Consider the following 25,928-nt stretch of genomic DNA (forward strand, 5'->3'; position numbering starts at 1 on the left):
GAGTGCCTCACCAGAGTTTTATCGACTTCCACTCCGAGCTGATGCAGATGATTTCCCTCCGGATTACATGGCCACCAGCTATGACCTGCATTCTGAGTAATAAACAGAATAATCTTGGATACTGTTTTACTGCGTCTAACGACGTCACACAGGTACTCGATCTGCATGTTGACAAAACAATACGGGTTTCCAGCCCGGGACTGGACTATCCCCGCAGATTAGTGACCACAAGGTTGCTGTAGCGAGACACAATACCGTAACATCCAAATCCTTTGAAAATAAAAATAAAATATATCTGTCTAAAAAAGTCAGATAAAAATTTGCTTGACGCCTTCTTAAGAGGCAGTATACATTCCTTCCGAACTAACTATGTAACCGTAGTACAGATGTGGCTTGAATTCGAGAAAATAATACGGACGGCAGTTGAGAGATTTATATCATATAAGTTAATAAGAGACAGAACCGATCGCTCATGGTACACAAAACAGATCAGAACACTGTAGCTAGATAAACGGAAAATGCGTGCCGAATTTAAAAGAACACAAAATCTCAAAGATTGCTGAAGTTTTACAGAAGTTCGAAATTGAATGTGGATTTCAGTGCGAGGTGCTTTTAATGATTTCCGCAACGAAGTTCTGTCTCGAAATCTGGCAGAAGTTCCAACGAAATTCTGGTCGTATGTGAAGCACACCAGCGGCAAGACGCAATCAATACATTCTCTGCGCGGTAGTGATGGTAATGTTACCGATGACAGTGCCACAAAAGTGGAATTATTAAGAACAGTTTTCTGATATTCCTTCAGTAAAGAAGACGAAGTAAATACTCCAGAATTCGAATCACGAACATCTGCCAACTTGTTTAACTTAGAAGAAGACGTCCTCGGTGTAGCGAAGCAACTGAAATCGCTTAATAAAGGCATATCTTCCGTTTCAGGTTGTATACAGATCACACTAACACTCAAGAAAAGGAATAGGAGTAACCCGCTGAATTACAGACCCACATCACGAACGTATATTTGCAGTAGGATTTTGGAACACACTCGCTGTTCGAACGTAATGAATTACCTCGAAGAAAACTCTCTATTGACACATAGCGTGGATTCATAAAATATCACTCGCGTGCAATATAACTTGTTCTTTATTGTCACGAAATAATGAGTGCTGTCGACAGGGGATATCAAATTGATCTCTTGTTTCCAGATTTCCAAAGGACTCCGGTCTTCGAAATCGATCCTAATCAAACTGCATGATTAAGGAGTATCGTCGCAGCTGTGCTTACAGCATTCGTCAGAAACGTCACACTTCGGAAGTAATGGACGGAAAGTCGTAGAGTAAACCAGAAATAATATATGGCGTTGCCGAGGGTAGTGTTATAGGTCCTCTACTATCATCTACAGGGTGTTTCACAATTCATGTTACATATGGTTCAAATGGCTCTGAGCACTACGGGACTTTAACTTCTGAGGTCATCAGTCCCCTAGAACTTAAAACTACTTAAACCTAACTAATCTAAGGACATCACACACATCCATGTCCAATGTCCGAGGCAGGATTCGAACCTGCGATCATAGCGGTCGCGCGGTTGCAGACTGTAGCGCCTAGAACCGCACGGCCATTATGTCACACACTCCTCCACTATGTTACATACTCCTAAAGATTGTAGACGGAAATTGGTATATGTGCATAGGAATACATGTCAGGAAACGTCATCCAGCGACGCTACAGAGCATGTAAGTTACAGGCGCCGGCACCTGTTAACTTATGCGTAAACAGATTGATTTCGTGATGATGTTACAAACTTTCTAATATGATGGAGATACACAAATGTACCAATATGAGATAAGTGTCCCTGTATCGGAAACGAACGGGTTGTAAGCGAAAAACGTTCTGAAACGGGTATATATGTACTGGTACTATTGTTGCTAACATTGTAGGGTAGCCGGCCGCTGTGACCGAGCAGTTCTAGGCGCTTCAGTCCGGAACCACACGACCGCAACGATCGCAGGTTCGAATCCTGATGACCACAGATGTTAAGTCCCATAGTGCTCAGAGCCATTTGAACCATTTATACGCCAGTATGGCGATGACGAATACACGCTTCCAATGTGCGATGTCACCAAACACGGACGCGGCTATCATGATGCTGTAAACAGGACCAGGATTCATCCGAAAAAATGACGTTTTGCCATTCGTGCACCCAGGTTCGTCGTTGAGTACACCATCGCAGGCGCTCCTGTCTGTGATGCAGTGTCAAGGGTAACCGCAGCCATGGTCTCCGAGTTGATAGTCCATGTTGCGGTAAACGTCGTCGAACTGTTCGTGCAGATGGTTGTTGTCTTGCAAACGTTCCCATTTGTTGACTCTGGGAGCGAGACGTGGCTGCACGATCCGTTACAGCCATGCGGATAAGATGCCTGACTTCTCGACTGCTAGTGATACGAGGCCGTTGGGATCCAGCACGGCGTTCCGTATTACCCTCCTGAACCCACCGATTCCATGTTCTGCTAACAGTCATTGGATCTCGACCAACGCGAGCAGCAATGTCGCGATACGATAAACCGCAATCGCGGTAGGCTACAATCCGACCTTTATCAAAGTCGGAAACGTGATGGTACGCATTTCTCCTCCTTACACGAGGCATCACAACAACGTTTCACCAGGCAACGCCGGTCAACTGCTGTTTGTGTATGAGAAATCGGTTGGAAACTTTCCAAATATCAGCATGTTGTAGGTGTCGCCACCGGCGCCAACCTTGCGTGAATGCTCTGAAAAGCTAATGATTTGCATATCACAGCATCTTCTTCCTGTCGGTTAAATTTCGCGTCTGTAGCACGTCATCTTCGTGGTGTAGCAATGTTAATGGCCAGTAGTGCATCATCTAAATGACGGAACCATTCTAATGACCGTGTGCCGTCAATTTTATTTCTTTAATGCGCCAAGCACATAAATTTCATTAGTGGCCAAGTTCAGATTTAAGCCACTTACGCAGTATAATACCGAAAGTACAGTAGAAAAGACACATTAGTGACCAACACCATGTTAGCGTAATGCAATTGCTGTTTAAATTGATTTCATGATAATTGAGATGCACGTGTCAATTTTCAAAAACTTTTTCGTGTTATGTAATGATAGGCACGTTCCCACTCATACATATGTGAGGAAGTGACAAGCAAAGACGGCTATGTCAGTTAAATGTAGTTTTTCACAATCAAGATAAAACTTATTTCAGGCATACGTATGTATTAAGGTAATATACTGCAGTACAAACGCCTTTGATATTCCGTCAATGTCCTGTTCACATGTGTAAATCAAATCTACAAAGAGAATAGTCCTTAATACACATTTAAATATGGACATGTTCTCCTTCGCACGAACCATTTGGACGAGTTCGGCGTTGAATGATTTTCAGAAACCAATATCTTGTGTTTTCGAAATAACTTACATCGCATTGTATTAGGTTGGTGCACGAGTTCATAGTGCTTTACCGTAAGCTTAATAAACACAATAGATATAGATCACAGAGACACTAGTCTTCAGTGATGTATTCTAGTTCACTATTTACAACAGTCTGCCAACTCTGGGGTGACTTTTAGATTCCTCAACTGTAGAAATCAGTTGGTGTTTATGCGAAGAACTCGTGGAACCACGTTCAGAGCACATTTTTAATCGGAATGGGAGTTCCTTGAAGAGTGTTCGATAGAGAGCGGAAACGGCGAGGGTGCAAGATCAGGTGAATTATGTGGGTGCGGATTGACTTGTCAACCCAACTCCTGTATAGTGCTTTTCATCAGTCTAGCACGATACGGGCGGGCGTTATCGTGGAGTAGCATAACTGCAGGCGGTCTTCCTGGTCGTTGTTCTTGGACTGCGTCTGCAAGACTTCTCTTAGCTGTTGATAATAAATTTTAGCTGTGATGAATACATCTCGGGGAAGCAATTCGTATTACACCATACGGTCGCTATTCCATCGCATAATACGAGGATGAGTGAAATGAAAACCTTAAATTTGTAATAACATATCGAAATTTCGTGCCGTTATCCCGTAAGTTGGTAAGTGTGCTACAAACAGCGTGCAGAATGGCCTGTAGATGGCAGCATAGTGCAGATGCATACATACCGTTGCAGTATCAGTATAAAGATGGCCGCCCCACTAGCGACTTGCACCAGGGAAGAACAACGCAACATTATCTTTTGTGAATGCGCATAGGATTCTGTGCGGTGAGTTGCTGCTTTGCCTGGGTTCTATCATTCCTTTATTTTCCTTTTGTTAGCATAAAGACATCATTCTAGTTATCAGTAACAGTACAAGATGGGAATGGTCGGTGTTGTTCACGAGCCAATTGATGTCGAGCAAGGAGGATGCACATATGGCCACCTACTTATTTTTGTGCTGGTGGCCTAGAGCATACGCTAACTATACAGCTAATTTTTGAACCTTCCCCAATGCATGCTGATCTCGAGTACAGTGACATGTATCACTTGTGGAGTAGTGAGTTTAAACGATCTTCATCAAGCCCCGTAGGCCTTCCTGAACGTGAAGAATCGCTAACGTCAAAACGATCCTGCTTAAAACGAGAAAACCATTTTCTTGCCGTGCTCTGCCCAGTGACATTATTCTCTAACAAGGCGCAAATATTTCCGGCTGCCACAGCTGATGTCACCCCTCTTTTGGTTTCAGACAGAAGAATACGTCGGAAATGTTCTGATTTCTCCACTTGGTGCTCTGTTTTCTACCTTTCACAGCTCCACTCACTATCTCCAAATGACAGAACGACAGTATGTTAACTCTAACAGAAACCGTAAACTACAATGAAAAAAATAACAAAAAATAAATAAATCCGCAGCAACCGTAATACCAACATGCAAAATAAAAAGACTACGAACTTATGCACCCACCTAACATAATGCTTTCCACACTGTACCATATTAGGTATTTGTAACAATGTAGTGTGTGATGTCAAGGAAAAAATTCAGTGTTTTACCGAAAGTTCTTATTTCATTGTTGCTTCACAATTATCACCAAAAAGAATATAATGATGTAAAAATGACATTAACTATTACTATAAAGATTCTTTGAACTAACTGTTACACATGAACGTCAAAGCCAGAATCGTCTTCTAATCTACCACAAGCAATTTCTTTTACCTTTGTATTGAACAACAAAGGTATATCAATGATGGATGTATACCAAGTTAAGTCCTATTGATTTCGCTAGTCTTGTCCAAAAATAGTTTATATAAACCACCAATATCTTTGTTCTAGACATCTGAGAGTGGATGGTCGAGAAGTATTTCAGCTCATGGTTAAGGGAAGAGTTCCATAACGGTCCATGTGCGTTTCTAAAGAGACTTTTGCTCTTTTACATCTTGCTGGAACCTGTATAATGCAACTGCCTATACATCAGTATATGGGTTTCCCACAGCTTTGTATTTTTATATGAAAAATCGCTTTATTTCACTTATGTGATCTAGATTTCGTAGGCCTTTACATAGAAGTCTTACGTCTATCGTTCTCCAGTCTTTACCGGGTATTTTTACATTCCTCTTTTGTTACAACTGTTGCCTTTTTCTTAGAAGTTTCTCTATTCTTCAGGAAATGCGATCAGCGTGTAAGAAATAGAAACAGTTATTAATATTAGTACTTTGCAATGTTATTACAAGGTATCACAAAAGCACAAACTGATGCCAATAGCTGCTTTGCGCGGGAACGTCTGGCCGTGAATGGAATGGAAACCACATGAGTTGAATCAGCGTCTGCTATTGACCGTAACGGACTAGTTCCCCTTTACACGAAATGTCCATGTGGAGAGGTTCGTGCTTATTCTGAACCATGTATGTTCACAGTCTTTTATCTTGCCACATGTTCGATTTTACTTAAATTGTGTTATATACTTAGATTCTGCTGATCCTGTATGTACCGTTCCATTATGTATGTCATTTGTTTTAAATTGTAGATATGTTTGCATTTGTGTGTCACCTACTCATTTCTTTATTATTTGATCCCCCCCCCCACGCCACATGTGGCCAAGTGGTAGGTGGGCAGGGTGGGGACTGTCAGGGGTACAGCAACCCGCTTTTCAGCCAAATGACAACAACCACTAAATGGGAAGAAAAACAAGAAAGGTGAGAACAGAATGAAAGTTTTCATTTATTCAAGAGATTTGACTTCTTGCACTTGTAGCTAAAAAAAAGAAGCTCTTTCCTCTCACTAGAAACTTGAAGCCCTTCGATAGGAAGTCTGTTGTCAAAGGGGAAAAGATTGACTGGTGAGGAGGGTAGGAATGTGGTGGCACAATGATGGAGCATAATATCTATTGAGTAGAAGTGGCTGTTGGGACAAAAGAGGCGGTGGAGTTGAGGGGGTACTGATTGGGAAAAAGGGGCAGGGAAAGACAGACAGACAAGGAAAAAAGGGGGTAAGGAAATATGAGGAGGGGAGGCAGTGATAGCCCTGATGAGGCGGAATGGGTGGGGTAGACTTAGGATGGGTAAATGTTGCGGCAGAGTCCATGATCTGGGAAGGGAAGGAGGCTGGAGTTTCTTTGGGAGAGAATGTTGAGGGTGTGCAGGTGTAGTGTTGGTGAGATTTGTTGGTAAAGGCATGGCAGCACGCAAGGATTGGAAGGTAGAGGGGAGATTTTAGGATTATTAAAGTTTGCAGAGGGCGCAGATTGCTGAGAAGTGTTCAGTGTGATTGAGGAGAGGCAGGAATTTGATGAACTGGTAAATGACCCTTGCGGAGTGCATGGAGTTTCAGGATCTGGAGGGACACAGAACTTGGGTGGGGCACAGATCAATGCAACTTTTGCATAGCAAAAGATGGGTCAGCTCAAGTTTTGTAGATATGGAGGCGTTTTCGTGTTATGCGTCAATGGGAAGAGGAATGGCTGACAGTTGGTGAAAATAAGTTGCGTTTGGTCAAGGCCACCACGCGGCCATGGCGTACGTCCTACCAGTCGTGCAAGCGGGATGAGGTTCTCCTCACTCGCCTCCGCATCGGGCACAGTCCCTTAACGCATGGTTTTTTACTCCGGCGGAAGGACCCCCCACCAATCTGCAGTGCTTGTGGCGTCCAGATTACTGTCCGCCGCATTTTACTTGACTATCCTTTATTCTCTGACCAGAGGGCGGTGGTTTCCTTGCAACCGGATTTGCCCTCTATTTTGCAAGACGACGCAACGACTGTGGTTAAGGTCTTACGGTTTTGTGTCCTGTCCGATTTGTTGTCTCGGATTTTAGGGAGAGGATTTTAATGTGCTGCTGGGTGACTGGCTCACCCAGATTTTAGGTTAGAGGTCCGCCAGTCACGATTACCTACTTGTTTCACTTCGATTTCTGTTCTCTTTTCCTTGTGTTTCCTTTCTTTTTTAGTGCGTTTCTTTTCCTCTTGTTTTGCCTCTGTATGGGAGGATTTGGAACTGCGTCAGGCCTGTGTCTTTTAGCCGTTCTCCTTGTTCGCTGTCCGTCTTCGTCCCTTCACCGCATGTGTTCCTGTTTCTATGCGTTTGGGCGCTGATGACCACGCTGTTTAGCGCCCGAAAACCTCAAACCACACACACACACACACACACACACACACACACACACACACATACGCACAAACACACACACACAGTGAAGGGTGCAATGCTCAAGTTCTGTCAGTTAGTAGTTTTGACCTATTTGGGCTTTCCATTGGATGGTTAGTAGGTGAGGTTTCCACAGTAGTTGGCAGTCGATTTTTAGTCCAAGTTATTTTAGTGTATTACTTAGCTGGATAGGATGGTCATACGTGGTGAGGTAGAGGTCGTGGAGATGGAAGTTGTGGATGGTGTGTCCTATGATTATAGCCTGGTTTTTTGGAAGGGTTGACCTTGAGGATCCATTAGTTACATCAAGTGGTGAAGTGATTGAGGTGGATTTGGAGGGATCTTTGGTATTTCTGGAATTTAGGACAGAGAGCAAGGAAAGTGCTGTTATCAATATAGTGGACTGGTGGGAGTGGTTTAGGCGTTACGAGGAGCTAGAGGGGAGCAAAGAGGACAGGGCCTTGGGTCACACCTGCTGTGGAACAGATGGGCGATAAGAGAGAAAGGATACATTCAGATGGACATAATTAACTAGAAGTGCGTAAGTCTAGAGTTTGAAAAGGAGACTGGGATGCCATACACGGTCTTAGGGTTTCTCTAGATCGACTGAGACAAACATAACAGATTTTCAGGTTTTTCGTTGGTGGTATAGTAGATGGGTGAGGGTTAGGAGCTGATCATCATCAGAAGAGAATGTCAGACAAAAGCCGCACTGGTTAAAAGGAAGGAGGTGATGTTTCTTCAGGTGTTGAGGATGCTTCAGAAGAGGAGGAATTCGAAGACCTTGCTAAACACTGAGGTGAAGTATATGGGGCGGTAGGAGGAGGTATCAATAGAGGATTTGTGCGGTTTGAGGAAAAGTAGGATTTTTTTAGGGGTGTAAGGGGTAATTTCTACGCAAATGCCATCCTCACCTGCTTGTGGTGCACCCTGCTTTAGACTGACTAAGATCTGGCGATCAAGTGTCTCTCGTGATAAGGGGTCTCCCCCTCTCTCTTGGCAATAGCAGACTGAGATTGGGGCACTCTTTTGCCCTAGAATTGGGAAAGTAGTTCTAAAGACGGAGGAACCATGAAGATGGTCAACGGCCTAAGAATTTAGAACATACTGGACAACGACTACATGAAAAACCTTCTGGCATGTCCTAGTAATCATCATGGCAATACTCATGGTGAAATTAGCTTCTGGAGTAAGTTCCTCAATCAGATCTCTGGGAGTAACAGTAATGCGTACAGACATGAAGAAACTCAAATGCCAAGAAAAAATAAAAGTGGCAATCTGGAATGTAAAATCAGTGAGTCAAGGAAGGAAAATACATAACACAATTCAAGAAATAGATAGCATGGGAACAGAGATACTTGGGGTTAGCAGGATGCGATGGCTTAACATAGGAGATATTTACACAAATGGACACAGAGTACTATACTCAGGAAGAGCAGATGGCAAGCACCAACTTGGAGTCACTGTAATACTATCAGAGAAACTAGCATGTTGTTTGAAAAATCTCATACCTGTATCAGTCTGTATAATGTTATTGCAGCCAAGTGGTAGCCCTAGTGATGTAAATATAATACAAGTGTATGCCCCTATAACGGACAAAAAGGATAAAGAGATGGAAGAATTTTATGATAATATAAATGGAATTTTGAGGAAATTTAACAAATATGAGTTAACAGTTGTGATGGGAGATTGTAATTCGAAAGTGGGGGAAGGTAGAGCATCAGACATGGTGGGACCATTTAGATTAGGAGAGAAGAATTCCAGAGGGGATAATCTTGAAAATTTTGGGGTGTCAAATGATCTAGTGATCATGAATGCCTGGTTTAAACTTTCACGTAGAAGACTGTATACATGGAAGTCTCCAATGGACAGCCCTGGGAAATGTGTGAGAAACCAGACTGATTTCTTACTAGTAAATAAAGGTTTCAGGAATAGATGTAAATCAGGAAAAACATTACCAGGAGCATATGTAAACTCTGATCACACACCACTTGTAGGAGTTTTTAAAGTCAGAGTGAAGAGAATGAAGAGAAAGAAAAAGCAAATCTGCAGATTGAGGAAAATGAAAGACCTGATACTAAAACGGAATATACAAACGGAACTCAACTTAGCTATTAATAGAGAAGACATTACAAGCAATGTCAGTTTGGCAAAAAAACAAAAGAAAAGGTACATGAAACCAGCGATGAAGGAGAGGAAGTCATAGAAGACGGATGAGATACTGAGTCTAATGGAAGGAAGAAATAGGAGAAACCCAACGGAATGTAGGAATATAAATAAGGCAATCAGAAGAAAAATGAGGGAGGCACAAAAAAATTAAAAATTGGAGCAGTGCAAGGAAACAGAGTTTTACCAAAGTAAATATGATAGTTGCAATGTACACAAGCACGCTGGACTCGCATTCGGGAGGACGGCGGTTCAATCCCGTCTCCGGCCATCCTGATTTAGGTTTTCCGTGATTTCCCTAAATGGCTTCAGGCAAATGCCGGGATGGTTCCTTTGAAAGGGCACGGCCGATTTCCTTCCCCATCCTTCCCTCACCCGAGCTTGTGCTCCGTCTCTAATGACCTCGTTGTCGACGGGACGTTAAACACTAATCTCCTCCTCCTCCTCCTGTACACAAGGAAGTCAAAGAAATAACAGGGAAATACAGGAAAAGAATGTTTTGACGAAGGTCGCATATTACTTTTTCCAGTGCTTTCTTTTTCTTTATGAGATGATGTGTTAGAATATGTGTCTTATGTGTGGTTAGTTTAGATACTTTAGAGTGCTGGAGTTACACATTAGGCAGGGGAAGCTGTTATCTTGATATATCCATAAAATATCTACTTCTCTTATGCATGACAACAGGTATTTAAACATGTGTGACCCAAGGTCCAACCTCCACATTGCACCAATCTCCCCCCCCCCCTCCCCCCCCCCCAACCCTGGTAAGGTGTAGTTCATGCCTAGCGTAATCCTGTCTATTGACGCACAGTGTTGACTTCCATCAGTGTCATTCCTATCACTTCACTCGTCGCTCGATTTGTTTCGAAAACGCTCATGGCCCCGGTATGGCGCCCCTACGCTTCCAATCCACTGAGGGCCTACACCTCGCCCATGGCTACTACCCAACAGCAGAACTTCCTTCTTCCTAACATTTTGAACATTCCTAGGCTTCCTCATCTCGGTTGAAGTTTGCTCCACATTTCCCGCTCCTAGTCCTACCTTAGGCTCTTCCCCACTTAATCCTGGCGGTGGTGGATACCTGTTTTTAGTGTCGATGATTATTAGATCACGTTCTCTTTTCCCTCACTTCCTACCGACTACAGTTCCCAACTACCCTCCTCTGGTCTATCTCCATTCATTTTGATGAGTTTCTTCCTTACTTCCTGAAATTATGTCTAAAGGACAGAGATTTTCTCTTCCTGCTCCTTGATCAATATGTTCCTGCTGCATACTTTGCAGTTCTAGGAGAGAGCCTCTTATATTTTCTCAATGTTTCTCCACTACATCCCCCACCCACTCCCTACAGAAAATGGTTCCTACAAGATTGGCAACAATTCCCCCTACTCACCAACATATAACAGCACCCACATTTCCCACTCTTGGTCAGTTTCTAAAGATGAATTAAGTTTAACCTTAGAGAATGGTTGAAATGGCTCTGAGCACTATGGGATTTAACATCTGAGGTCATCAGTCCCCTAGAACTTAGAACTACTTAAACCTAACTAACCTAAGGACACCACACACATCCATGCCCGAGGCAGGATTCGAACCTGCCACCGTAGCGGTCTCGTGGTTCCAAACTGAAGCGCCTAGAACCGCTCAGCCACACCGGCTGGCCCTTAGAGAATGCATTATTTCATGAATGACACGAGTTTGGCTGTATGTAAACAAAAACGACGCTAAAATATTTTGTACATATGCAGCTGTTTTCGTATCGATTTATGGGTTTAACGACATAAGAATAAGTTAAGAGTTGCTTTTTTTTTTAGAGAGAATTCGCGTTACAAAGATATTTTGGCTAGGTTTTTAAACGTTTAGAGCTAGGAAAATTTAGGTCTAGATCGCTTCTTCCCAACTAGGAAATAATTCGAAATGTTTTCAGAAATACGATTTAGAAATGCTCAATTACCCTTCGATAATAAGAGTGGGCACTATTGAAACTAGCAATTTCTAAGTTATTCAATCTACCCCTTAAGACTTCGTCACATTACAAAAGTTTCTATTCTATTATTGTCTGAACTGTTTCTGCTCTATTATTGTCCACGCTGTCCAGGTTTCTCTTGTTTTCAATGGTACACTCCAGACGAATACCCTTACAAGATGCTCACAACACTTAAATTTATATTCGGTACTAACAAACATACCATTTCTATAAACGCGTATCAGGCTGTTAGCAGTACGTATTTTACATTCTCTTTAGTTCGACCATGATGAGTTATTTTGCTGCCAAAAAGGAAAACTCATCTACTACTAGCATTACTACCTCGCACTAGGTGACTGATGACTGGAGAACGGCATTAGACCATCACCACCAAAGCCAAAATTGTTCCATTATCACGATATTTTACGATGTAGGAAATTGAAGATATTTCTTTCTGTTCATCCCTTGTGGTTTTAAGTGGATGTAAAATTTGATATTCACTTACCATTCTTCGCCTCCAGCTTGTAAGAGATATCGGCGTTAATACTGATGTCACCGTCGTGTGCTGCCACAGTCGCATTCTGGAACATCAACAAATCGCATTATTAATCGAATGACTTGTAAACTGCGATTTAACATTAGCTGAGAGCTAGACCATGTGAAACCTATTGTTTTTATATGTAGGGTAACCTAGTGTTGAACTGTAATATTTTGAAGTCTACAAGCCAAAAAATAAAAATCTGTAAGAGTCTGAGACGCTCTCCTACGAAAGGATTATATTTCACAATCTTCGCGTTTGTCGTCCCTGAAAATCTGTGGTCAAGGTGACAATCTCGATCCAGTAACTTCGGTCTTGAATCTTTGCGAAGCAATTATCTTTGAACCGTTCCTATCGTAGCCTTCCATGATCGCAACACGTTAGAAATTTGCCCCCGACATGTAAGGGTTTAGCAAACACATTTCGGTGTTACTACTTATTATATTCTATTCTAAGTAGCGATGACATTGATATAGCGGAAATTTGTTACTTTTGATTAATACTAATACAGAATAATTATCTTTCGCTGGGTACTGGAGATAGATCTCATTTCTTTTCACACATACCTGTCAAATTAACTCGAAAATATTAAAGTATTTCTAGTATTACAATCATTTGACAATACAGAAGGTCAGAGACAGGATAATCAAAGACTCAGTATTATCATTCGATGTGAGGACATGTTAGAATTACACATTCCACATGATAGAGCGATTTTTGGCTTTGTCACACCTTATTTCAGGGCTTCAGCTACCTCCTAGATTTACTACTAGAAAGTATTAAAAATGAGTCATACACGACTTGTGGTACATCCTCACTTTCATAAGAGTGGACTATTCATGAATTCGTGATCCTTTGTTAGGCTGTCTTATTCTGAGTCCTCAGACTGGTTTGCAATGATTTATTATTTTATTTCAAATAACTGAACTTCAGAAATCATGTCCTCTCATCAGATATGCCTCAGAAATAAGTACATCTTTCTAAATTAAGATATGTCTGCTATAGATAATGCCTACAGAGAGATTCCCACAACAGACTCAAATACATCTTATTTTGAACTGTTGTACTTGAGTTTTGACATACATTTGACGATGGGACATGCTGTCCCGAACTGGATAATTTGAAAAAATAAAAAATAAATAAAAATAATAAACTTTTACTGTCGTGATGTAACAACATAATTAATAGTGTAAGTAGAATGAAATTTTCACTCTACAGCGAAGTGTGCGCTGATGTGAAACTCCCTGGCAGATTAAAACTGTGTGCCCGACCGAGACTCGAACTCGGGACCTTTGCCTTTCGTGGGCAAGTGCTCTACCAACTGAGCTACACAAGCACGACTCACGCCCCGTTCTCACAGCTTTACTTCTGCCAGTACCTCGTCTCCTACCTTCCAAACTTTACAGAAGCTCTCCTGCGAACCTTGCAGAACTAGCACTCCTGAAAGAAAGGATACTGCGGAGACATGGCTAAGCCACAGCCTGGGGGATATTTCTAGAATGAAATTTTCACTCTGCAGCGGAGTGTGCGCTGATATGAGGCAAAGGTCCTGAGTTCGAGTCTCGGTCCGGCACACAGTTTTAATCTGCCAGGAAGTTTCATATCAGCGTACACTCCGCTGCAGAGTGAAAATCTCATTCTGGAAACATCCCCCAGGCTGTGGCTAAGCCATGTCTCCGCAATGTCCTTTCTTTCAGTAGTGCTAGTTCTGCAAGGTTCGCAGAAGAGCTTCTGTGAAGTTTGGAAGGTAGGAGACGAGATATTGGAAGAAGTAAAGCTGTGAGGAGGGGGCGTGAGTCGCGCTTAGGTAGCTCAGTTGGTAGAGCACTTGCCCGCGAAAGGCAAAGGTCCCGAGTTCTAGTCTCGGTTCGGCACACAGTTTTAATCTGCCAGGAAGTTTAATACTGTAAGTATTTTGTACTGATTAACTCTGTTTAATGTCAGTTATATATTTCTCACTATGTAATGTCTTTGACCTATTGTTATGAAGTGGAAAATTGCGTAAAATATTTTCTCTTTACTATTTAAATTCCTTGTATTAACTGAAGGAAAATGTTATATACTTATGTGGCTTTTGTGTTGACATGTTAATATATTTAAATGTTAAGATTTTTTAAAAGATGTTTGTTTACAAATATGCACAAGCTGGTTCATACCTAGGAACTTGCATTGTATAAATGAAAAGCAATAGTACCTTCCATTTGTAATGGAAGTGATTTGGCGCGCGCCAAAATGTGCTTGGCGCGGGCTAAAAGGTGGATGTGGCGCTCAGTCTGGACGCCAAGTAAGAGAGCACAGTCAGTCGGCAGCTAGCTACTGGATATGGTCATCACTCCCATAGAACTACTTAAACCTAACTAACCTAAGGACAGCACACAACACCCAGTCAACACGAGGCAGAGAAAATCCTGACCCCGCCGGGAATCGAACCCGGGAACCAGGGCGCGGGAAGCGAGAACGCTACCGCACGACCACGAGCTGCGGACAAGCTGCTGGGAAGTTTTGGTCTGAGCAGCAATAGAGCGAGGCTTCCAGTACCTGGATATAATATGGAAAGGCCTCAGATGTGCGTACGGCGATAAAGTGGTGCTCTATTAATGGAAAAGGCTCTCATATTGGAAACGTCTCGCCAAGAAGGAGATAATAGAGCCAATTACATCCAGAGGAGAGACCAGGTAGTCACCATGTACTCGTCACCAATAATGCGCCATCACTCCAACAAAATCTAAGAGGACAGGTTTTTGTCAAAGTATGAACCAGTACATTTAAATGTTGTTTAATTTGCAATAATAAAGCAAATTATTTTAAAATGTGTGTCCGGCCCTAGAATTGGTTCCCATCTCCATACCTCTTAGGATCCATTCTACATAATTACACTACTGGCCATTAAAATTGCTACACCACGAAGATGACGTGCTACAGACGCGAAATTTAATCGACAGGAAGAAGATGCTGTGATATGCAAATGATTAGCTTTTCAGAGCATTCACACAAGGCTGGCGCCGGTGGCGACACCTACAACGTGCTGACACGAGGAAAGTTTCCAACCGATTACTCAGACACAAACAGCAGTTGACCAGCGTTGCCTGGTGAAACATTGTTGTGATGCCCCGTGTAAGGAGGAGAAATGCGTACCATCACGTTTCCGACTTTGATAAAGGTCGGATTGTAGCCTACCGCGATTGCGGTTTATCGTATCGCGACATTGGTGCTCGCGTTTGTCGAGATCCAATGACTGCTAGCAGAATTTCAGGAGGGTAATTCGGAACGCCGTGCTGGATCCCAACGGCTTCGTATCACTAGCAGTCGAGATGACAGGCATCTTATCCGCATGGCTGTAACGGATCGTGCAGCCACGTCTCGATCCCTGAGTCAACAGATGAGGACGTTTGCAAGACAACAACTATCTGCACGAACAGTTCGACGACGCTTGCAGCAGCATGGACTATCAGCTCGGAGACCATGGCTGTGGTTACCCTTGACGCTGCATCACAGACAGGAGCGCCTGCGCTGGTGTACTCAACGACGAACCTGGGAGCACGAAACGTCATTTTTTCGGATGAATCCAGGTTCTGTTTACTGTATTATAATGGTCACATCCGTGTTTGGCGGCATCGCGGTGCACGCACATTGGAAGCGTGTATTCGTCATCACCACACTGGCGTATCAACCGGCGTGATGGTATGGAGTGCCATTGGTTACACGTCTCGGTCACCTCTTGTTCGCATTTGACGCCACTTTGAACAGTGGACGTTACATTTCAGTTGTGATACGACCAGTGGCTCTACCGTTCATTCGATCCCTCCGAAGAAGGATGATGGACGACCGCATGTTGCAGGTCCTGTACGGGCCTTTCTGGATACAGAAAATGTTCGACTGCTGCCCTGGCCAGCACATTCTCCAGATCTCTCACCAATTGAAAACGTCTGGTCAATGGTGGCCGAGCAACTGGCTCGTCACAATACGGGAGTCACCACTCTTGATGAACTGTGGTATCGTGTTGAAGGTGCATGGGCAGCTGTACCTGTACATGCCATCCAAGCTCTGTTTGACTCAGTGCCCAGGCGTATCAAGGCCGTTATTACGGCCAGAGGTGGTTGTTCTGGGTACTGATTTCTCAGGATCTATGCACCCAAATTGCGTGAAAATGTAATCACATGACAGTTCTAGTGTAATATATTTGTCCAATGAATACCCATTTATCATCTGCATTTCTTCTTGGTGTGTCAATTTTAATGGCCAGCAGTGTACTAATGTCTGAGTATCCTGTATGTGAAAAACGACTGAAAATAATTGATTGTTGGTATTGCTTAATTCTGAATGCAACAAGACGTATAGAAATACTGTGGGTTTCATTGAAATCACGGGAGGAGTTAGTATTGCATTTATGAAAACCGCCATAATGTTTGATTTGTTTTAATTCAAGGTGTTTGTGCTTTAAAGATTAACTGCATTAAATTCTGTTAGTGAAATTACTGGTTGTATAAATGGCAATAAGACAGCACGTCTTGAGGTTAGTTAGAGTGTAAATGCATTTAAAGTCATACTTAAGAACCTGTATGAAAAATCACTGGCATTAACTGTTTAAAAATCAATGCAAGGCGAGTGAAATTTGTGGAAAAGTAATACCTAAATTTGTATCTACCAAATATTCTCAGAAAAGTGTGTTTAGTTGGTTTTAGTGTATTGGTCAGTTTTACTAATTGCATTATGAAGTAATTCTAGAGTTTTGTGTGCTTTGTGTAGTAAAAATTGGAAAGACAGTTTGAGGGCCGCACCTAAGTCTTTGCCTATGAAAGATAAACTTAGAGTAATTGCTTTTATTCATAAAAAGAGAAACCATATTGCTTCGAAGTGAGTGTAAAAATCCTATTGCCAGTGACTTCTAATTATCATTGTACTATATGAAAAGTAACTAACGAAACAGGACTATGTCCATGTCCATTTTTGGTTTAGTAGTGTCTTTCACAACATTTGATCATGAGATAATTTACATATAACGAAGCATTACTGTGGAGAAGCGATAAAGTGTTAGTTGTTCTTGTGAGAGCTTGCACATACTATTTATGATTGCTAGTATTCGCTGTATCACTTGTCTTATTATTGCAGAGTTTCATTGCACTTCTCTGGGAAAGAAGTAATGGTAGATTTCCTTTACCAAAATTTAATACACATTCTTTAAAAGTAATGTTTCATATTACTATGCCTAATTAGACCGGGGACCGTATTTTATTTCATTTTAGTAAACTTGGTTACTTAAGAAATTTTCCAAATTTCAATCTTTAGGTTCTGCAAGAGTTATCACACTACTAGCTTAACAGCTCATGCATCAAAGGTACTTACAAGAAAAATGAGGGTGTGTTAGATGTCGATCAGTTTGGCTTTAGGAAAGATAAAGTTTCCAGAGAGGCAATAATGACGTTGCAATTGATAATGGAAGCAAGACCAAAAATAATCAAGACACGCTCGTAAGATTTGTCGACCTGGGAAAATCATTCGACAATGTAAAATGGTGCAAGATGTTCGAAATTCTCAGAAAAAAGGGTAAGCTATAGAGAAAGACGGGTAATACATAATACGTACAAGAACCAAGAGGGAATAATAAGAGTGAAAGACCAAACGAAGCGCTGAGATTAAATACGGTATAAGACAGGGATGTAGTCCTTAACTAATACTGTTGATTCTATACAGCGAAGAAGCAAAGGCATAAGTAAAAGAAAGGTTGAAGAAAGGAACTAAAATTAAAGGTGAAAGGCCATCAGTGATAAAATTCGCTGGTGACGTTTCTATCCTAAGTAGAAGTGAAGAGTTACAGGACGTGCTTAATGGAATGAATAGTCTAATGAGTATACAACACGGTCTGAGAGTAAATCGAAGAAAGACGAGAATGATGAGAAGCAGCAGAAATGAGAACAACGAGGAACCCAATGGCAGGATTGGTGGTAACGAAGTAGCTGAAGTTAAGGAATTCTGCTATCAAGGCAGCGAAATAACCTATGGCGGTCGGAGCAAGGAGGACATAAAAAGCTGAATAGCACTGGCCAAGAGAAGTCTACTACTACCAAACATAAGCCTTAATATGAGTAAGAAATTTCTGAGAATGTACGTTTGGAACACAGCATCGTATGATAGTGAAACATGAACTGTGGGAATACCAGAAGAGAATCTAAGCATTTGAGATGTGATGCTAAGGAAGAATAATGAAAATTAGGTGGATTGTTAAGATAAGGGATGGGGAGGTTCTCCGAAGAATCGGCGAGGGAAACAATAGGTGGAGAAGGGACGGAATGGTAGGACATGCGTTAAGACGTCAAGGAATAACTTCCATGGTACTAGAGCGAGCAGTAAAAGGTAGAAACTGAGGAGAAAGACAAAGATTGGAACACATCCAGCAAATAATTGAGGACGTAGGTTGCAAGTGCTACTCTGAGATGATGGCACAGGAGAGGAATCCGTAGCGGGCCATATGACGTCACTGAGCGGGACTAAGCTGATAGGAGTCGCCCAACTTGCCTTTCGCGCAATCGTCACTAAGGCCCTGTTTGGAACGTTCCAGGTTTGCCATTGCATCTCAGTACGAAAGCTCGAGTGTTTCATTCTAAGCAACGCGGCTTGTGAAACGAGAAGATTTTGTTGATGGAGACATAGTACTACAAAGACTGCATCACTCAATGAGGAATGTTCTCAAAATTTATGAGACTGATGCATAAGTTCGTAGTATTTCTGTTTTGGATGTTATTGTTGCTATGGGTTTATTTACCGATTGTCATTTTTTATTTGTAGTTCACTGTTGATATTTGAGTTTACATACTGTCATTTTGTTATATGGAGCTAGTGAGCGGAACTGTGGATGCTAGAAAATGGAGTGCTGTGATAAACCTATTGTATTTCCTTTATGTTTTCGTCATCTTTAAAGGCAAAGAGAGAAGATGAAGCGGTAACCCATCACAGAGCCTATGCCTACCGTCATGTGTTTTTTGACTTTCAGTTGTTAAAAAACAGAGGATTTTTTCTGGTACCAGTAGGGGGAAGGAAGGATTCGCGCTCAGCTAGTGAACGAGTGAGAAGCACGCCATTTTAGCGAGTAATTGTAGATCGCCATTTTGGGGTCGCTATGAATAAGTGAGGAGTATGTATTTCATATGTGCACCGTTTAGAAAAATACAGTATTGTTTTATTAACAGAAAGGTCGTGTGAGTTGTTATTTCAAATAGTACAATAATTACAAGAACTGAAGCCCACCTGTGTACTTTGGAAAATTACGAAGATCCGATAAGCTTAATGGGAACACGGTCAAGACTTCAAAGGTGAACACGGCGACCAAACGTAGCATTATAAAGAATGGTAAGCACAAATCTACAGCGGAGAAAGAAACTAATTCGCCCTGCAAAATAATATGAACTAATACGAACTTATTTCCAGGCATAGCTCAGCTTATTGTGCTTGTCGTTCATGCCGAAAAATTAATCTCATTAATTCAATACATTTTAAAAAGCCACGCATTTTATTATCTATTCCATTATTTTATTGTATTATAGTGCCTAGTCAAGAAACTCTAACATATTCAACATATTCTTCTGTTTGAGTTCAATAGAGGCTTGACAGCAGCGGAGGGAGCCAGAAACATTTGTGCCGTGTATGGGGATAATGCCATTGCACAGAGCACGGCAAGAAAATGGTTTTCTCCTTTGAAGGAGAATCGTTTTGACATCAGTGACTCTCCACGTTCAGGAGGGCCTTCAGGATTTGATGAAGATCATTTAAACGCGTTAGTCCACAATGACTCACGTCAGTATGCTCGAGAATTAGCAAATGTGACGAACTGTGATCATTCACCCCCGTGCGACGTCTGAATGCAATGGAGAAGGTTAAAAAATGGCGTGTTGGGTACCGCTTGCTCTAAGCCAAAATCACAAAAAACAGCGGGTGGCGTATGTGCATCTCGGCTTGCTCGTCATCAATTGTCGCGTGAAGAACACTAGCCACTCCTATCATGTATCGCTACTAGTGGTGACAAATGGTAGCTTTATGCTAACATAAGGAAAAGAAAGGAATTTTTGAGCCCAAACCAAGCAGCAACTCTCCATAAAAAGACTTGCGCACGCCCACAAAAAAAATCACGCATCTGGTGGAACAGCGACGGTGTGGTGTACTAGAGATTGTTTCCCCGAGGTGCAAGCATCACTGAAGACATTTAATGTCGAAAACTAAGACGTCTTTCGGACCCAATCCAAAATTAATGACCAGGAAGGCTGCGTGAATTGATGCTGTTGTTGTTGTGGTCTTCAGTCCTGAGACTGGTTTGATGCAGCTCTAGATGCTACTCTATCCTGTGCAAGCTTCTTCATCCTTCTGAATCTGCTTAGTGTATTCATGTCTTGGGCTCCCTCTACGATTTTTACCCTCCACGCTGCCCTCCAATGCTTAATTTGTGATCCCTGGATGCCTCAGAACATGTCCTACCAACCGGTCCCTTCTTCTTGTCAAGTTGTGCCACAAACTCCTCTTCTCCACAATTCTATTCAATACCTCCTCATTAGTTATGTGATCTACCCATCTGCCGGCCAGAATGGCCGAGCGGTTCTAGGCGCTACAGTCTGGAACCGCGAGACCGCTACGGTCGCAGGTTCGAATACTGCCTCGGGCATGGATGTTTGTGATGTCCTTAGGTTAGTTAATTTTAAGTAGTTCTAAGTTCTAGGGGACTGATGACCTCAGAAGTTAAGTCCCATAGTGCTCAGAGCCATTTGAACCATTTTTTCTACCCATCTAATCTTCAGCATTCTTCTGTAGCACCACATTTCGAAAGCTTCTATTCTCTTCTTATCCAAACTATTTATCGTCCAGTTTCACTCCATACATATACTTTCTGAAACGACTTCCTGACACTTAAATCTATACTCGATGTTAACAATTTTCTCTTCTTCAGAAACGCTTTCCTTGCCATTGCCAGTCTACATTTTATATCCTCTCTACTTCGACCATCATCAGTTATTTTGTTCCCCAAATAGAAAAATCCATCTACTACTTTGTCTCATTTCCTAATTTAATTCCCTCAGCAACATCCGATTTAATTCGACTACATTCCATTACCCTCGTTTTGCTTCAGTTGATGTTCATATTATATCCTCCTTTCAAGACACTCTCCATTCCGTTCAACTGCTCTTCCAAGTCCTTTGCTGTCTCTGACAGAATTACAATGTCATCTGCGAACCTCAAAGTTTTTATTTCTTCTCCATGGATTTCAATACCTACTCCGAATTTTTCTTTTGTTTCCTTTACTGCTTGCTCAATATACAGATTGAGTAACATCGGAGAGAGGCTACAACCCTGTCTGACTCCCTTCCCAACCACAGCTTCCCTTTCATGCCCCTCGACTCTTATAACTGCCATCTGGTTTCTGTACAAATTGTAAATATCCTTTCACTCCCTGTATTTTACCCCTGTCACCTTCAGAATTTGAAAGAGAGTATTCCAGTCAACATTATGCTAGTTCACGATAACGCCGGCCCTTATCCTGCTAGGATAACAAAAAACACTGCATAGGAGTTGGGAAGTCGTTCTGCACCCACCTTAGTCACCTGGTCTTGCACCCTCAGATTTTCACCCTTTCCGCACTCAATCGAAGAACCTTCAAGGAACTTACTTTTACGGATGAATTTGCGCACCGAACATAGCTCGGCGAGTTATTCGTCTCAAAACCACGTGTTTTATACAGTTGCGGAATGGAAGAGTTACACAAGCGTTGGCAGACTGTTGTAAATAGTCAAGGAGAATATATTATTGATGACTTAAGTCTCTGTTGTGTTATTAAATCTATGGAAAAACCCTACGAACTTATGCACTAACCTTATTCTTACACGTCAAAACTTCAAATCGTGATAATTATATTACTCAATTCCATTATGCAATTTGACACTGAGAGCGGCTCCCCATTTCCAGAACGATGTGTGAAAGTAAACAGTGACTAATTGGTCGTGATGAAAATAGGATCATGTGAGGGCAAATAGATCAGGTGGAAAGATACAGCTAATTACTAAATCTAATGATTTACTTACTTGAGGGTCTTTCTCATTGATGCTCATAGACGGCAGAAAACTATCCCACACTGGCGGTGTATCAGGGAGGTCGATCACGTCCACAACATACGATATCGTCGTTTCATTGACTCCATCCTGGAAAAAACAATGACCAGCTCAGTTTTCTTACGGAAGAGACTCTCTAGTCTACTGAACGCAAACGCTGCAGTTAACTGCATTCTTCCACAAATGCCATCGTTCTTACTTTATGTAAAGGGGACTGAGTTGTATGTCAACAAACACCATTCCTGCGTTATTGTCAACTAAATATTTACCTCCTAACTTCATTGTAAAAGTCGGACAACAGTGATGTATGAAAGTAAACGACATCAGTTATATGTAATTTAGGCACACACTATGTCGAAAAACTGAGATATATTATACGTAAAAAATAACTTAAAATACACTATCTCATCAAACGTACCCAGAACCCAATAAGTGAACATTATTATGGTGTAGGTCCACCCTTCGCTTTGCGATGACTTGGGGAGTGTTGGGGACAATTATTTCAGTGACGCGTTTGAATGTCGGTGGAGGAATGAAAGCCCAGAATATCTCATGAATTGAAACCAGGGAAGGTAGCGGTGGTCTCGATTTATCTGTTTTGCTACTCAGACAGAATCCGATGATTAGTCCACTTTCGAAGTCACTGGCCTCTGCTGACCGCAACCACACTTCTACTGACCACTCCTCTCATTCCGGCGGGGGACACGTGAGGACGGTTCTTACTCCTCCAATATTTTGGAGAGGAACAGTGAAGTCAGGGTGGCTTCAGGGTGTGGTGAGTCATCGGGTATGACTTCAGGTCGCAGCTGGTAATGGTACAGGACAGTACGTCATGGGCACTGGATGTATTGCCTCTCGTTCAACCCTATCATGGTGCTATTTTCCAGCAGAACAACGCTCGCCCACACGTGGCACCTCTCTCTACAGAACTCTTACCGACAGGCTCTGTGCATGCATACAGGTCAGAGGAGCTGTGACGTCATGCCAGTAAGTGGTATCATACTGCGAAGTTCCTTGTAAACTTATTTCGAAGTTGTAGTCACTGAAATAGCATCAAATACGCTCTCAACACTTGAAGTTTCATTTCCTTTCCTCCTTCCATTCTGCGTGCTCACTTTTTGTGTCAAGCAGTGTATATGCTGCGTCGGAAATTTCTTTTCTGCGGTTCTCCAACATAAACTGCAGGTATCCGTACACCTGGACAAAAGTGATGTGGAAGGAGCTCTTCCTGGGAATATTCCCTCACACTGTTTTTCTATGTATGCCATAACAAACAGAGGATTTAATAATAGCGCACAGGCGAGTCGAACTATTCTACGTTTGGTAAAATTTGCGTACAGTTGTGTAATACTGACCGTCGTCTTTTATCGTACACCTGATTTATGCAAAAGTTCATGTTTGGCATATGCATTCTTACTGGTGTCGCAATTTATGCAAACAGCAGCAGCAGCACTCCGTCTTCAGGCCACAAGTGGCCCATCGGGACCATCCGACCGCCGTGTCATCCTTTGCTGAGGATGCGGATAGAAGGGGCGTGTGGTCAGCAACCGCTCTCCCGGTCGTTATGATGGTTTTCTTTGACCGGAGCCGCTACTAATCGATCGAGTAGCTCCTCAGGTGGCATCACGAGGCTGAGTGCACCCCGAAAAATGGCAACAGCGCATGGCGGCCCGGATGGTCACCCACCCAAGTGCCGGCCACGCCCGACGGCGCTTAACTTCGGTGATCTGACGGGAACCGGTGTCTCCACTTCGGCAAAGCTTTTGCCTAATTTGTGCAAACGCTGCCCGTATATTTATTATCTTTGGTCCCACAGTATTATGGCTCAAAGCCCTCTTTGCCATGTGCAAACCAGATTCAAAGAAATCCTCTACATTGTTTGCTGTGTAAGCAGTATCATGTAACTCCACTATCAGCTCTTTCCCTCTGACAACTCGTTCGTGAACAATATTCCAATGTGCATTTCTAATCGATTTCAGCACAATTGTGTTAACCGCTTGCAAATGGTTAATCTTACTTTTGCTAGAATCTTTCCATCTCCTGAAAATACGAGACTGAAGACCTCAGATGTTAAGTCCCATAGTGCTTAGAGACATTTTTGAAAATACGAGAGTTGAATGAAAAGTAATGCCTCCACCTTCGTTAATTGGGTTTGGATAGGAATATTTTAATAAATCAAACGCAGAAATAATCCTTAGAATGTGATCTTTAATTACCAATATTCACTTTTCTACATAATCACCAGCCAACTGGATACATTTCAGCCAACGATGAACAAGTTTCCTGAAGCCATCACGGAAGAAGTCAACACTCTGTTTCCGCAACCACAGTCTCACAGTTCTCTCGACGTCTTCATCGGAAGCATACTGATCGTCTTTCATTATCGGGAAAAGATGGAAGTCAGACGGTGCTAAATCTGCACTGTATGGAGGACGCCGTACGTTGGTGAGATTTAGTCTCCGGAGTTCTGCTGTGGTGGCACGTGAAGTGTGTGGTCTGGCATTATCATACTGCAGGAAAACATTTCCGTTTTCCTTCCGGACCCTTGTTAGCCGTCGTTTCAGAGTTCGCAGCGTTGCGATGTATCGCTCTGAATCAACATGGATAACACCATCTGCGTCCCAGAACACTGTGGCCATGATTTTTCTAGCTGAGGGCTGCGTCTTGAACTTCTTTTTCTGGGGCGAGTCTTTGTGTCGATATTCCATAGGCTGACGTTTCGTCTCCGGATCGTAATGGTGCATCCACGTTTTGTCTCCTGTCACAACTGTATGGAGAAAGGTGTCACCCCCATTCTCCTAACTGCGAGAGGAGTTCCTAGGAAATTTCAAGTCTGTGCGCTTTCATTTCAGGAGTCAGCATCCGGGGTACCCATCGTGCACAGATCTTCCGATAGCCAAGCAAAGCAATAATGTGACCCACACGTTCTTGTGAAATGCCTTTGCAGTTTCTCTCTGAGTGATACGACGATCGTCCTGAATCAGTCTGTCAACATTTTGCTTGTGAGACTCGGTGGTTGTTGTCACAGAACGTCCTACTCTTTGTTTGTCACGCAGGTCAGATGTTACCACCTCAACATATTTAAACTTACTCGCTCAACGATACACAGAACCCACATCAACACTATCACCATAAACTGCTTTCATTCTCTGATGAATCTCCTTTGAGGTGACACCTTCTCCTGTCAAGAAATCAGTGACTGCACGTTGCTTAAATCGCATTGACCGACCTTTGCGCAGGTTTCCACACTTCACACTGTAACAACACAACCGTTCCATGCTAAGGCTTCCCACCAGCTGGAGCTGTAGAGAAGAGGCTACGGAACAAGCCAGTAGCTGACGCATGCCAAAGCTTCCGGCTGTTGAAGAGTTACGAAGGTGGAGGCATTACTTTTCAGTCTAAGTGAAATAGTTCTACAGAGGCAAGAACGTACAACGTAAATGTGGTGTGGATTGGGGGAGGCGGAGACATTTTATTTTCGTGGGAGGGATGCGGGTGGAGAAAGCGAACCACAATTTCTTAGGGAATAGAACTCTAAGTGGGATTTGCGCATATTTTGCTTCCAGTGTTTCCGGCAGGTAATATTCAACTACGTGCTACTACTTTCTGT

At 42.5% G+C, this 25,928-nt stretch overlaps 1 protein-coding gene across 2 annotated transcripts in view; it reads right to left on the minus strand.

The window, feature by feature from the left end:
- Positions 1-25,928, minus strand: part of LOC126092315 (cadherin-23-like) — a 517,289-nt gene that overhangs the window by 296,217 nt on the left and 195,144 nt on the right. For both annotated transcript variants that reach the window (XM_049907844.1, XM_049907845.1), the window contains exons 7-8: positions 22,292-22,408; positions 12,201-12,276 (exon numbers count right to left, since the gene is read on the minus strand). In XM_049907844.1, the coding sequence (XP_049763801.1) occupies positions 12,201-12,276; positions 22,292-22,408 (193 nt within the window). The remainder of the gene's footprint in view (positions 1-12,200; positions 12,277-22,291; positions 22,409-25,928) is intronic.

The sequence above is a fragment of the Schistocerca cancellata genome, chromosome 7, assembly GCF_023864275.1.
Source record: "Schistocerca cancellata isolate TAMUIC-IGC-003103 chromosome 7, iqSchCanc2.1, whole genome shotgun sequence".
NCBI lineage: Eukaryota > Metazoa > Arthropoda > Insecta > Orthoptera > Acrididae > Schistocerca > Schistocerca cancellata.